This window comes from Alnus glutinosa, chromosome 4 (genome assembly GCF_958979055.1).
Source record: "Alnus glutinosa chromosome 4, dhAlnGlut1.1, whole genome shotgun sequence".
NCBI lineage: Eukaryota > Viridiplantae > Streptophyta > Magnoliopsida > Fagales > Betulaceae > Alnus > Alnus glutinosa.
Genome location: NC_084889.1, coordinates 7,111,642 through 7,126,344, shown reverse-complemented (window position 1 = coordinate 7,126,344; position 14,703 = coordinate 7,111,642). Strand labels below are relative to the sequence as shown.

At 37.5% G+C, this 14,703-nt stretch overlaps 3 protein-coding genes and 1 long non-coding RNA gene across 4 annotated transcripts; 2 read left to right on the top strand and 2 right to left on the bottom strand.

The window, feature by feature from the left end:
- The first annotated feature begins 252 nt into the window (after nt 1-252).
- On the top strand, nt 253-2,482 carry LOC133866082 (protein FAR-RED IMPAIRED RESPONSE 1-like). Its single transcript, XM_062302643.1, has 4 exons — nt 253-331; nt 425-1,443; nt 1,540-2,340; nt 2,438-2,482. Exons 1-4 carry the CDS (start codon nt 253-255, stop codon nt 2,480-2,482), a joined length of 1,944 nt encoding a protein of 647 aa, XP_062158627.1.
- On the top strand, nt 2,480-2,969 carry LOC133865624 (uncharacterized). The gene is made up of 3 exons (XR_009899787.1): nt 2,480-2,613; nt 2,727-2,813; nt 2,901-2,969. It is a non-coding gene; the product is annotated as an uncharacterized LOC133865624 (long non-coding RNA).
- Nucleotides 2,970-6,219: 3,250 nt separating this feature from the next.
- LOC133865497 (uncharacterized) lies at nt 6,220-6,902 on the bottom strand. Its single transcript, XM_062301920.1, has 2 exons — nt 6,771-6,902; nt 6,220-6,693 (listed from the first exon to the last, which is right to left on the bottom strand). Exons 1-2 carry the CDS (start codon nt 6,894-6,896, stop codon nt 6,373-6,375), a joined length of 447 nt encoding a protein of 148 aa, XP_062157904.1. The 5' UTR covers nt 6,897-6,902; the 3' UTR covers nt 6,220-6,372.
- Nucleotides 6,903-12,705: 5,803 nt separating this feature from the next.
- On the bottom strand, nt 12,706-14,672 carry LOC133866704 (cytochrome P450 78A7-like). The gene is made up of 2 exons (XM_062303320.1): nt 13,629-14,672; nt 12,706-13,550 (listed from the first exon to the last, which is right to left on the bottom strand). The coding sequence occupies exons 1-2, from the start codon at nt 14,610-14,612 to the stop codon at nt 12,900-12,902; spliced, it is 1,635 nt and encodes a 544-aa protein (XP_062159304.1). The 5' UTR covers nt 14,613-14,672; the 3' UTR covers nt 12,706-12,899.
- Nucleotides 14,673-14,703: the final 31 nt, after the last annotated feature.

Genomic DNA, 14,703 nt, shown 5'->3' with positions numbered 1-14,703 from the left:
GATCTTATCAATGTGTAGGCATGCAGGGTTCCAAATTGCATGCTTACGGATCAAAAACTCTCTTAACCAATATTTTATATATGCATATATGTTACATACCATTAAATTAGATGAAAAGGGTAGGCCTTATATATAATAACAAGCAGGTTATCATTAATTAGATATGGCATTAATTAACATGAAAATATGATAATTAGTTTAGTTTTTTCATTCAATTAACTTATATTACTTTTTAATATAGCACTTTTCTAAATGGACTCTTCAAGTTCACGATTGGATAATGAGGGTGAATTTGACGATGATCTAACCCATCAAGATGACCGTCAAAATGGTTAGTTTTTTCACTTTTGTTTGAGTTATAGTTTTTTCTTTATTATTATTCTAGGCTTTTTTATAAACACATTTTGTATACTTTTTTGGATAGATATGGGTGAAAAATTTGAGAAGTCGAAGGATTTAATGACATTTATTTCTGATGAAGAGTTGAATGATGAGGAAGAAAATGTGGTACTACCTGTGGTGTTAAAGGATGATGAGAAAGTTGAAGAGCCGAAAGAATCAATGACATTTAGTTCATTAGACGAAGTCTGCTCTTATTATAGGAAGTATGCTAAGCAAGCTGGGTTTGGTATAGCGCAGAGAAGCTCGAGAAAAAAGAAGGGTATAAAAGGTTACGTAATGCTTATATGTACTCGTGGAGGTGCAGAGCGACCTAAAACAAGTGATTGTTCGAAGCCAATTCCAATTTCAAATAAAACAGGGTGTGGTGCTAAGATTTGTGCAAATTTATGTGATGATGGAACGTGGTTTTTGAGTAAAGTTGAGTTGATGCATAATCATTCGTTAAGCCCGGGCAAGGCGAGATTTTTTAGAAGCAATAAGAAAATTAGTGACGCTGCGAAAAGAAGACTTGAGCTAAATGACAGAGCAGGAATACGTTTGTGTAAAAATTTCAATTCATTAGTTGTTGAAAGTGGAGGGTTTGAGAATCTTTCCTTTGGAGAGAGAGATTGTCGGAATTATATTAACAAGGCAAGAGAACTCAATCTTGGTAAAGGTGGTGCTCAAGCACTTTGTGATTACTTCAGAAGAATGCAAAAGCAGAATAGTGGCTTCTACTACGTAATAGATGTGGACGATGATTGTAGGTTAAGAAATGTTTTTTGGGCTGATGCACGGAGTAGGGCAGCGTATGATTTTTTTGGAGATGTTATTACGTTTGACACAACGTATTTGACCAATAAATATGACATGCCATTTGCTCCTTTTGTAGGAGTGAATCATCATGGTCAATCTATACTTTTGGGGGCAGGACTAATTTCAAGAGAGGATACAGACACATTTGTGTGGTTGTTTAAATGTTGGTTGGAGTGCATGAATGGTCAAGCCCCTAAAGCAATTATGACAGACCAGGATAGAGCTATGAAAAATGCAATCGCTATTGTTTTTCCTGAAAGTCGTCATAGATATTGTATGTGGCACATTTTAAAAAAATTGCCTGAAAAGTTTGGATCACATGCTAATTTTGATGGCATTAAGGGTGCCATTAATAAATGTTTGTATGACTCTCAAACATGTGAAGAATATGAGGAAAATTGGAAAGATCTTCTGGAGAAGTATAATCTTCATGATAATGCATGGTTGAATGGGTTATATATGGATAAGACATTTTGGGTGCCGGCATACATGAAAGATACGTTTTGGGCGGGAATGAGTACTACACAGCGAAGTGAAAGTATGAACGCATTTTTTGATGGTTACGTGCACTCACGAACCACATTGAAAGAATTTGTTGATGAATATGATAACGCTTTAAGGAGAATGGTCGAGAGTGAGGCACGTGCTGATTTCGATTCTTTCAATCGCACAATCCCATGTATAAGTGCCTTGCAATTAGAGAAACAGTTTCAAGTTGTTTACACAAATGCGAAGTTCAAAGAAATACATGAGCAATTTGTGAAAATGATGTCTTGTAATAACGCTCTTCTCAAAAGTGAAGGTGCGATTTCTACCTTCGAAGTTGTTGAATATGTTGCAGTTGGAGATCACTTAATAGAAAAGACATTTCTTGTTTACTTCAATGAAAATGAACTCGAAGTGAAGTGCACATGTGCAATGTTTGAAGTAAAAGGCATCCTATGTAGGCATTCGCTTTCCGTGTTACGGACAAAGAAAGTGACAACTCTGCCACAAAGATATGTTCTTGACAGATGGAGGAAAGATATTAAGCGAGAGTACTCGAAGGTTAAGAGTAGTTATGATGCCATTAGTGATAATCCACATGCCCAAATACATGACAAAGTGAGAAACAATTTGGAAGAATTACTGTCGCTCACGTCGGTAAACACGGAGAAACGTTGCATGGAACTAATGGAAAAAATTGATCAATTAAAAGAGTTGTGGCGTTGCGAAAATCAATCTTTTGGCAGCATTTCAGCTACTGTCGCATCTTCTAGCTGCAAAAATGTGCTTAGTCCTGTGAAGATTGACTGTAAAGGGAGACCACGAACAAAGAGAAAGGTGTCTGTTATAGAAACAGCGGTGAAGAAATCCAAAGCATCGAGCAAGCCACCAAGAAACAACAATGATAAAACGAAGAAACGAAAAAATCAAGTTAGTGAATTTATTATTTATTATTTATTTTTTTTATTACTTCTGTCCACATTTTACTTACTTAAAAAACATGTGTACTTCTCCACATTGCATAAACCATTTTTTAATTGTAGGCCTCCAAATCAACGGAAAATCAAGACAACACTAGTCAATCTCCATTGCCTTCTGTGCCTTCTGCAGCTCGCGATCATAGTACTCAGGTGATTAGCCAACATCTCTTTATTTATTAATTGGTTTTTGACAATTATTTGATATTTCACGTACTTATTCAATGTCTGTTTTTGCAGGATTCTGTCGCTTCGTCATCGACAGTTGCTCACACTTTCAGTGGTCACCATCATTCTATTCTTTCTCAGGTATAATTTGCGTTTTTCAAATTTTGTGTTGGCATTCATTCATATGCGTACAATAAGGGAAACGAATTATGTGTGTATCAGGTGAATTTGTCAATGGACCCCATAAATTTGTTATCTACATTGATAAGCCAACACAAATACCAAGAGGCTTTCAGTACAGCCTTACAAATGCGTGATGTGTCAATTGTGAATTGGCTATGCTCCAAGGTAAATCAATTGATATTTTTGATGGTTATTAAAATGCATCCAATTTAGATGTCTGAATATTAACGTTGATTTTCAGGTTGATATACGGTGGGTCTTGACTATGGATCCTCTGCCTTTGAGTCAAGAAGTATTACTCCAGTTGTTCTGGCTTTTACCCTATTGTTTCAATACCAACCCAGCCGAAATAATTGCTTGGATGACAGACGTTTTTAATTCCATAATTCCAACTGATCCGGCAATTGAAATGCATGTGCGGCCCATCTTCAATCAAGTCTATGCCGCACTCAACCATATAAGTGTCCTGCCGACAATTACTGATGCTATGCGGTCAACTATACGTCTTCTGATGAATGGTTTACTTCCACCTTGAGGCCAATATGATAGTTAATGGTATTTGTGATGGAGTTGTAATGGAGCTAATGGACTCCTGGATGTACTGGAAAATATTGACGACTCTATTTTATTTTATTGTAATTTTTTTTTTTGGTTCTTATATGATGTTCATATATGTTGTGTACTAGCTAAAGAGATGTAGGTCAATTTTGGATGGTGTATGCTATTTTCTTTTTTATGTTATTTTTTTTTTCTTTACATTTTGGTTGGTTGATTTTGAATATACAGTGGGTTTTCAGATACGAACTACACCCAATTGATTGAGCTTTACAACAGATACATGGACAAAGGTTTGTGTTCATAATATTGCCTTCTGTGCACCGCAACTAGATCATTTATATTAGTTTTTATTTAAATTTGTTTGTTTGTAGTTGACGATTGTCTTGGGTGATTGCAGGTTTTGGGTGCTGCAGCAAGGTTTGCACCAATGGACAGTTTATGTGTATAGAATGCGGAATATGTTGATTAATTAGTGCAATGATCGTTTGTAGAAAATTTTAAAGCAAGTTAATAAGTGGTTTATTGATATTTTGATTGCTTCAATGCAGGTTAGGAGATGTGCTCAAGATTATCTTGAGAAGGTTTTTACTTCTTTTAAAGGCTCGGCTGTTATCAAGGCAGCGAGCAAGTTGGTACTGTTTTTGCTTAAAAATCATATGCCTCTCGCAGTTAAATCAAATGAGCATATTTTAGGGGTCATATCTGTTTTGTTCATCAAACTTGGTATGTACATGTTTATTCCCATATCCTTGGATGCCTATTTATTATCTTTTCTATGTAATATGTTATATGGTGTGTTGTATGATTGCCCTGAGGTACCTGTGTCAACAAGGGTACGTGCATGTAATTTTTTGGAAAATAGTAGAATGTGCTGTGCGTGTTGAAATTCCCTGCTTATTGTTTACTTGATCTATTTTTTTTTTTTTTTTGGGTAATTGATCTTAATTTGTTCTGTTCCTTCTCCCTTAGCTGAGGAGATAATCTCTGGAGCTCAGCGTGTACATGAACCAGAATTCTTGATGTCAGTACAGTATCTACTTATATTGATTCTTTCAGGTAATTTTCCGTTCTTATTGTTCTTTGATTTTCCATAATTGTTGTTTAGTTTGCTATATATATAATCCCATCCAATATATTATATCTTAATATCTAAATAGTTTATATTTAGATATAAATTATATGGTTTGTGAGAATTTGATTAATGAGCTGATCAATCTAGAATTTAATGGTTTGTGAGAATTTGATTAATGAAAAATGTAGTTCAAATGGCTCTGGCTGTGTCAATACAAGAATCATATGTGGCGCTAAACTAATCTCTTGATTCCAATATTTTGTTTCAGGCATATGCATTGATTCTTTCGGCAACCATGAGCCATATATGCTGGTGTGGAGGTCAGAAGGTCTGTGCTACTCGTGATTTTTGGATGTCTAGAAGGTGTTATAGTTTCTGTTTACATCCTTTTAAGGGAGTGGGAGTTGAAATGTTAGAAATGTGGATGCCTGTTGTTGACACATAGTATTGGCTTCTCTCCTGATTTGAGATACATTGTTGTAAGACTTGTGTTCGTGGTTGTAGCAGAATATGTGGAGAATATGCTGTAGGACTTAATTAATTGTTATACTGATAGGATTTGGAGCGACAATTTCATGTGTTCATTAGATTGAAGATAACTGGTTCTGTGTTGATTAGAAATCTGAATGGAGAATGCTCAAGTCATTAAGCATTTTTAGAAATCAGGATACGCATTAGTTGTTTGCAAATATAGTGATGGGCTTGCTGCAAGTTCCCTCCAGTGAAACTAGTGAGGAAGTTGAAGCAGCATCATTGGGTGCATTTTTGCAGAGTCCACCTCGATTCACTAATGTCAGCACCTGTGATATGGATGGAATGCACAGTGAAAGCATGAGTCCATTTGCTGGGAATCCATTATGCTCTTCTATGAGAAAGTCCCAAAGAAACACCTGCTTGGAGCTTTCAAAAGTTGGAGATGATTCATTTAAGTTTAGAGGGGCAATTGAAGTTACTTCCAATATTAATGGTATGAAAATTGGTTCTGTGGACAAAGGTGTGAGGTTCACTCCTAAAAGTGGACGAAATATATATATATCAGTACCGGTCCATATTATAAATCCAGATTTCATGTTTGAATAGCTATTGCTTGTATTTATTGTTTTTCAAAAATGATTGCAGCTTGAGCAACAAATTGTGGCAGCTGGTGGGTCAGTTCCTATGATAGAATCCAGCTTCTAAATTGCAGAGGAGCAAGTCTAATTGGGGAGGGTTTGTTGTAGAGAAGCTTTTATATGAATTTATGTGACCCACTTTTGTCACTTTATGGTTCTCTTTAACTGATGAGCCTTTGCTTGTATGAATGAAAATAGAGCTTTGTCTGCTACAAAAGGTGGATAGAAACGTGGAAATTAGTGGCAAAATAGGATGCCCCATTTTCTGTTGTTTGTTGAAGAAAATGTATGGTAAGAGAAATCAGGAAAAGACCAATCACCATCCAAGCACTTTTGTCTTTGGTCAAAATCATCATCCTTAGTTGTTTTTTGGTGGAAATAATTCTTGTTTGGTGGAAATAATTCTCCTCCTTCAGATTTAAAGTTGCTAATGCACTTACATATCTACTACTATAGAAAAGAGATGTTAAATAGCATTTAAATAGACGTGTCAATCATAATATATGAGGAAATCCAAGTGGCAAAAGTAAGGTTTCCTTCAACCACTTCTATTCTGAAACTAATAAGAACATAAAATATTTGACAATGACAATTTTTAACCTAATAATGTTTTCATCTTTCATTCTAACATCAAGTAGCTAACTTCAGAACTGCTATAACTACTAAAATAAATTACAATGCCCAAAATGATTACAACTACTGCTGCCCAAAACATCTTTCTATTAAGACCAAACTCCAACCGAAGTCTCTCATATTGTTCGTTGTGTCTTGTTTCAATTAGTTTCTCAAGTCTGTCAATATTGGCCATTGTCATCTTCTCAACTTTCTCAATATCAGCCCGTCTCCCTTCCTCTATGTCTCTCATATGTTCCTCCAATCTCTTCTCATAAGAAGTCATTCGGTTATCAGCCCACATAAAAAAATCACAATCCCCATCTTTCTGCGTTAAAATATAATAGTAAATGTCATAAATTACTAAGGAAAACATAAAGCACAAATAATTTATTTGAAAATTACCTTATACTTTATACAACCGTACCACTTTCTTCCGGGGTTGTCACTAGTCCATGAGTACCTTAAACGTGCATGCACTCCACAGTAACATAATGGATGGGGTATTGACGCATCACTATTTACTGACATTTTTTCGGGCCTACACAAAAAAAAAAAAAAATAACAATAATAATAATAATCTTGCCCTTATCAAAATATTCTTACAATAAAAAATGTTTTATCAAAATATTCATTTTTAATTATTTGTTAGGGTATTTATAGTGAAAGCAAAACACAAAAACAAGACAAAAGTACAAACTAACATGGCCTATAATGGGCAAACAGGAGGATGGGTTTGTATTAAATGGGCAAACAGGAGGATGGGTTTGTATTAAATGAGGATGGGTTTGTATTTGCTGCAACATCAGGGATTCAGGGTGATCTGGGCCGGATGACAAACTTAGCAAGAGCAATGCCCAGGACATGTGCCGTAGTGCAAGTTCTGCTTGGCTAAGGCCATGGTAGAAAAGAGCCATATTTCACTAACTGCAGTAGCATAGTACAAATTAGATTTGTGTGACTGTGTGTGTCAGAGAGAGAGAAGGGTTGCATGGATACCCACAGGAAAAGATATTTTATTATTCTCCCACTTTACACTAGTTTAAGCTAACTTTTCTCATTTTAGTACAAATTAGATTTGTGTGACTGTGTGTCAGAGAGAGAGAAGGGTTGCATGGATACCCACAGGAAAAGAAATTCTCCCACTTTACACTAGTTTAAGCTAACTTTTCTCATCTTACACATGATTACCGAGTTTATAATCAATCTTATCAACAACTAGTAAGATAATTTAAAGATGTAATCAGTCATCTCTTGCAAGGGAACATTAAAGCCTGCCAGCTACGATCAAAATCATATGGGAACTGAATTTTTCACTACAGATTGGAGATTCAAGATATCTGATGTTTGGAAAGGTACTGCAGAATTAAGATCATATTTACGTGCTGCAAAAGTTATGCCTACCTGTAAATGAAACCATATTCAAGCAAGATATAGCCCATTCAAAAGCCCAATCTTAGACCATTCAAGCAAGATATAGCCCCCTCCTTTTTCGGATCCCGCTGAACGGCATTATCTTGAAGCTTTAAGAGCCTTACATAAACGGGTTCTAAGAACATTGTTGATAGATCCTAAGCATGCACCTATGTTGAATTACTAGATATTTAGGAAGCTAATTTACATTCAACATGAATTCATAATAGGGTTGAGCTCAGTTCAGGATTACAGAAATCAAGAGTTTATAATCGGGTAGGGACAAAAAAACTCAAAATTCAGCTAAACCATTAAATTTGCACTGTTGGATTGAGTAGGGTTACCAGCTTAAACGGATCCATTGTCATGTAAAAAAAAAAAACCACCAAAAAGGGAAGGTAAAAAGGCCAACAATGAATTGATTTTCCAAATGATTTCTCAAATAAAAATTAAAAATAGTAAGATTTCTGAATTGATTATACACATCTCCAGCTTTTGAAACTTTCCAGTTTCCACTCCCTAAATATGATTTCCAAATGGGCCAACAATAAACCATACAAACCCAAATAAACAAAAGGCAATGGATTGTTTTTCTATTGGTACGTCTTGGAGTGTTGTGAGAATTTTTTGTTGTTTACTCTGTAATCAATCGGGTATTGCGTTCCTAGAAATAGGTGTTATTCAGAAAATGGAACGTATTATCTCGGAGCATGGATAATACTACGTGGATCTAAATATTTGATCTTTTAAGTACCCTGCCAGTTCTAACCTGCTGATTGGTTAGTTTTTTTTTTTTTTTTTTTTAATCTTGCAGGCAACATGACAAGCTGTCAAAGATGATGAATGTTTCTGGCTACAGAGAAAAGGTTCCTTCCCACATTCATCAAGAGAATGTTGCGAAGCTAAGCTCCCTCATGCAGGAGGTTTTGTCTCTCGAAGAAGCAGGCCAGCACATTGAAGCTCAAGCGTCAGAGAAATGAACAATGAACATGATGATTGATGATTGACTTTGTTATTTGTCGCTATTCTTGGTCCTTGGAACATCACAGGGACCCATTTTTGGTCAAAATGAAAGCAAATGGAGGTAACAAAAGAAGAAATTATTGGGTCTGGACGTCGTTGTATTGTTGAAGGCATTTGATACAGCCGCTTGTACGTTATTACTAGTCACGAAGAAAATTTTCGAATGAAATTATAACTGACCATCATTTATTTTCTTTTAACATACCTTTGCTAATGTTATATAAACATACATCTAAAAATCTTTGAAGCAGTTAATCAGTAATCAGGCAGATGAGTAATGGAAATTACAAAAGGGAGAGGTAACGCTCAGATATACTTACCAGATCGGAGCAATCAACCAAAAGTAGACGGAGGGAGCTGGGGAGAGAGGGGCTGGGGGCGGCGGTTTCCGACGGACGGAGCAGGCAGATCCGGCCACTGAGAGAGGGGATGGGGCCGGCGGTTTCCGACGGACGGAGCAGGCAGATCCGGCGGGAGAGAGAGAGGGGCTGCGGGCGGCGGTTTCCGACGGACGAAGCAGGCAGATCCGGCGGGAGAGAGAGCGGGGCTGGGGGCGGCAGATCCGGCGGGAGAGAGAGCGGGGCTGGGGGCGGCAGATCCGGCGGGAGAGACCGCGGGGCTGGGGGCGGCAGATCCGGCGGGAGAGACCGCGGGGCTGGGGGCGGCAGATCCGGCGGGAGAGACCGCGGGGCTGGGGGGGCAGATCCGGCGGGAGAGAGAGCGGGGCTGGGGGAGGCAGATCCGGCCGGAGAGAGAGCGGGGCTGGGGGCGGCAGATCCGGCAGGAGAGAGAGCGGGGCTGGGGGAGGCAGATCCGGCGGGAGAAAGAGCGGGGCTGGGGCCGGCGGTTTCCGACGGGCGGAGGGGCTGGGGACGGGGACTGTACGGAGAGAATTCAGAGAGAGAGAGGGGGGTGCGTTCGTTCAGCTTTGGGGGAAATGGAATTTTTCATTTCCCCCCAACCGGTTTTGACGAAAAGGCTACTGTGATATTCAAATTCAAAAAACGAAAAAAAAGGTTTAAACTCACTTTCCACGTAAGCTGTTGTAACATTGTTGTAAAATATGTGTACCAGTATCATTTCTCTTATTTTATTGTCAACGGCCCTCCTCAAATTTCTGATTGAATGTCTCTCAGTAATTATCAAAAATTGCAATGTTCCTCAATGATAAAAAGAACCTTTATAAAAATTCTAAAAAAAAATTAGAGAAAAAAAAAGAAAAAAAACAAAAACAAAAACAAAAACAAAAGGAAGTGGCACCTCATGATCTTTTTTCTCTTTTTTTCTTTTTTTTTTTTTTAAATATATATATATATATATATATATATATATATATTTCTAGTTTTTTTTTTCGAATTTATAAAGATTTTTGTCTTATTCACAAATTTTTAAGGTTATTTTTGTCTTTTTGTAACACTTATGTTCCACATTGGGAAGATAAGGAGTAACTCACATATAGTAGATATAAAGATAGCCATGAGTGATAAGTCTCAAGTTACATAATTATTAGGTGAAACTGTACTTTATAAGAGATTCTAGAGAAACTTCAAAATTGACTAGCCTTTTTGAGGTAATAGGCTAGATGTGGCTAACATTTTTTTTCTAATTCATTACACTTTATGTTGCCCTTGCGAGACATTGACATTTTTTTTTTTTTTTTTTTGTAATTTAGGGGACATTGGCTCAATTAATATATAGTATGGGGGGACATGCATTGACAATGTGGGATTAGGATCCCCTCCAATTTTAAAGAAATTGTAGATTCTCAAATTATAGAATCTAGGCCCTTTTTAGGCATCGAAGCACTTAGAAAATATCACATTTTAAAAATGAGGCATGTTATCGAGGCAGTTAGAAAGAATTTTCCTCCCAAAAAGCTTATTCTTCACTTTTGTACAGACTTGTTTTTCAGAAAACCAAAAGATAATTTTTGGATCAAAATTTTTTACAACATAAAGAGGAAGAACTTCATGAAAATATATTAAATTCTCAAATGTAAAATATGGCATTTTACAAACGTTTCGATGCTTAGAAACGGCCAAAATTTGTAATTTGAGAATCTACGATTTCTTTAAAATTGTAGGAGTTTCTAATATGACAATGTGATGTTAGCTTGATGGGGGTATGCGTAGTTTTCCATTTAAAAAGATCTATTACTACCCCCTTCTATTGTACTGGTTTTTGTATCATGAAATGGCTTATCTATATTATATCTTATAATCTTATCTTGAATATTAAATGATCCAATCTCAAGTCTATATGTATGTTTAACAATATAAACCACCCCCTCATACACATTATATTAAGAGTCATAATCACAAGGATTCAAGCTATACCTATCATATTATTTATAAAAGAGAATTCTGTTTATACTTAAGATCATATTCTCATTAAAATAATGAAAATAAAGTTATACGAGAGCTTAGGCAAGTCAAACTAAGTTTATTCGAATTTGACTTATTTAATAATTAAACCAGCTTAAATTTCTGGAAGCTTGGTTCGTTTAAAGAAATGAACCAATTTGAGTCGAGTTTATATAAGTTGAACTCGAACTGCTTATGTATGGTTTAATTAGTTCATTGACAGCCTTATATATAACGATATGATCAATAGTGTTATCTACGCTTTTTTGTTTTTTTTCTTTTTCTCTTTTGCACACCTCTCATCTATTTCCTCCCCTATTAATTTTAATTGAAAATCAATTGAGTAATCTGTGTACAAAATTATGCACAAGAGATGTGCAAGTCACATTTTTCCATTATAATTGTTATTCAGATGCGAGATAAACAACATTAGCTAAACAACTATTATTATCTTGGACATGAGATAAACAAAATTAGATCATTTCTAATAGAAGTACCAACCTTTTTTTCTGGTGCATTTAGTGATCAACACGGTGGTTGATAGCTAGAGCTTAATTATAAAGGAAACGTATTGAACTCCTCATCGTCGGTGACCCATGTAATTAGGTCCACATTCCTGTGGCAATTCCTTGAAGTGACACGTCTACCTAGCTAAGTTTTCTATGAGCTTTGCGTATATGCATATATAATATGGGACTATATATATTATTATATTGGGACTATCGATAAACATATATATTATATTACCTCCAATAATCTGTAATCAGTATGCAAAGATTACAAATCTAATTCATATTTGTCAGCAAGTCAATAGATTATGTTAGCCATAATATAGATCCCAATGGATAATCTGTCTATGCGTCTTGGTTTGCACACGTGCGGGCAGCTAAAGGATTTTATTTCTTCGATAATCTTGAGAGATCATGATGTTGCCCTAGGTTTTTGTATTATTCAAGCTAGAAGCAAATTTTTATATCAACCTGCAAAAGGGGCTAAATGGAACTAATATACCGTTTCAACTTTCAAATGAACCCTATACGTAATTGTACAGAAAAAAGTCAAGATTAACATATATATATATATATAGGCTTTTTGTTTACTCTTTTCTTTTGGGTTGGGGGTTATACGTACAAACTAGCATGACAGTTTTTCCATACGCTAATTAACAAGGGCTAACTAACATATACACACTTTTCAAAATAGACAACCAAAAATTTATGAGTAAAGTTTCTTACACAATTTTTGTACAACTTTTACACAACTCTAACAACTTTCTTTTAAAATCAGCCATTGAATATCTAGGACCCACATGTTGGAAAACAAATCCAATGGTTGATCATAACAAAAAGTAGTTAGAGTTGTGCAAAAGTTGTGTGAGAGTTGTGTAAGAAACATTACTCAAAATTTATTAGGAAAATGTTAGATTTACAACATCAATACAACAACTGCACAACAACTCCTCACATGAGGGTGTGTTTCACACACTAAGGTCCATTCTCATGTAAGGGGTTGTTGTATAGTTGTTGTGATGGTGTAGTACAAGAATCAAATCTCAATTTATTATTATATTTCTCACAAACAATAACATCAACTTTAACAAACACACACTTTTCACACATCAACTTAATTATTTAGTATCTTGGTTGCAAAGAGAACATTCTCTGAAACATTCTGCTAGCTGTTACACCAACCAATATGTGGAGCTAGCCATAGTATCTACCGTCGTCCATCAGTTTTATTCTTCACCCAGATTTTTTTGAGTCGTAGCAAACCCATTCCTTGGAACAGCCACAGCAAAGAGAGGGTTCTTCATCTCACAAGACAACTTCAGGATCTCAGTTAGGCCAACTGGGTTAGCCTTGTCTTGAACCCATTTGAACTGGTGCACCAACTTAGCCACCCAAAGGCTTACAGTGACGAGCCCTAGGTTCTTGCCAGGACACACCCTACGACCAGCCCCAAAGGGTGCAAGCCTGAGGTCCCCTCCCCTGGGGTCCACGTCAGCACCCCCTTCACTCTTCAAGAACCTCTCTGGCTTGAACACCAAAGGGTCCTCCCACACTTTTGGGTCATGGGTAACCGACCACATGTTAACCATGGCCGTAGTGTTGGCGGGCACCACCATGCCGTTACTGAGGTTGACGTCCGACGTGGACATCCGGGCCCATGAGAGGAGGGGCCCAGGTGGGTGGAGACGTAGGGTTTCTTTTATGACAGCTTGAAGGTAGGGCAATTTAGCCACATCAGCATCTGTGACATTTTTGTTTCCCACAAGAAAGTCAAGCTCATGGTGAAGCTTGTTTTGCGCATCATTGTTCAAAACCAGCTCGGCCATGACCCACTCAGTTAAAAGTGCAGTTGTATCAGAACCACGGAAGATCATTTCCTGCATGCGCAAAGGAAAAAAAATAAGGAAATAATAAAACCCACAAAGAGAATAATTCTAATTAAATTTTATACAAACCCATAAGACAGCCACCATGTCATCTTCTTCAAGTTTCTCATCCCCTTCCAAAGAGAGTAGAACATGAACAAAATCTGAATTATCAGAGAGCCGGCTCGAGCCAACATGCCGGTGCTCATCTATTATTTTCTTTACAAGCTTTCTGACACGAGGGACAAGAGCTGAGCAGCGCTCGTTGATATGAAAAGGGTCGTAAAAGTAGCTGAGCCATGGGAGATAATCAGACCAGTTGAAAGACCCTAAGAGCTCAAACCCTTCTCTAACAATCTCATGCAATTCTTCAGCCTCGGCATTTTCGCACGTGAGGTTGTATCTTTTTCCAAATACGGTCCCCATAATGTTGCTAAGCGCCGCAGCTTGAAGGTGCTTTCGTAAGGAAACGAGACCATGAAGTGATTGCTCATTGGCGATGGCACGCAACATGGTGGCGCAGTCAATCTGGCGGCCAGCTTCGTGAGCAGCAATGCGCTTTGACGCAAATAGGTGAGCTGATGCAATCCTTCTTAGGAGCCGCCAGTATGTTCCATTTGGCGCAAACCCAATGGCCCTGGTGAACATCAGGGTCTTAGCAGATTGCTTAATCGGGCGGTTGGCGAAATGGGGAGACGTCAAGATTTCACGAGCAATTTTGGGATCGGAGGTGATAACGGCAGGGGTTGAGCCCAAGCTAAAAGCCATGAGCTGGGTAGCACGGCTAGAAGAAGCCATGCGAGCAAGAGTTCGATGAGCCAAGCCCTGGCTCAAGCTGAATAAACTGCCAAAGAGAGGCAGGCCTCTAGGTCCAGGAATCGGGACCTGACCCATTTGGTTCCTGCCATCTTTCCAGGCAAACCCTCCAGTGGAGAAAGCCCAGGTTAGAAAGGTAACTGAGAAAAGGGCTATGAAGATAGAAAAGAAAACCAAACAGAACAAGTTTTGGCTTTCCACAACAGCTGGGAGTGCAAACAGACACCAGCTCCAGTCCATAGAAGAAGTTAACTCCATAGCGAAGAGAGAGAGAGAGAGAATGGGAGAGAGACTTGGAGGGATGATGGTGATCAAGAGGGAAAGTTTGCTTGGTTTAAATAGGAGTGCA

Excerpts from the sequence above, each read along its gene's own strand:
- LOC133866082 (XM_062302643.1), top strand. The coding sequence starts at position 253 with ATGGACTCTTCAAGTTCACGATTGGATAATGAGGGTGAATTTGACGAT. Across the intron at positions 332-424 it reads TCAAGATGACCGTCAAAATG|ATATGGGTGAAAAATTTGAG; the intron begins GTTAGTTTTTTC and ends TTTTTTGGATAG. Across the intron at positions 2,341-2,437 it reads AATTACTGTCGCTCACGTCG|CTACTGTCGCATCTTCTAGC; the intron begins GTAAACACGGAG and ends GCAGCATTTCAG.
- LOC133865497 (XM_062301920.1), bottom strand. The coding sequence starts at position 6,896 with ATGTCAGTAAATAGTGATGCGTCAATACCCCATCCATTATGTTACTGT. Across the intron at positions 6,694-6,770 it reads ACGGTTGTATAAAGTATAAG|AAAGATGGGGATTGTGATTT; the intron begins GTAATTTTCAAA and ends ATTTTAACGCAG.
- LOC133866704 (XM_062303320.1), bottom strand. The coding sequence starts at position 14,612 with ATGGAGTTAACTTCTTCTATGGACTGGAGCTGGTGTCTGTTTGCACTC. Across the intron at positions 13,551-13,628 it reads ACATGGTGGCTGTCTTATGG|GAAATGATCTTCCGTGGTTC; the intron begins GTTTGTATAAAA and ends TTGCGCATGCAG.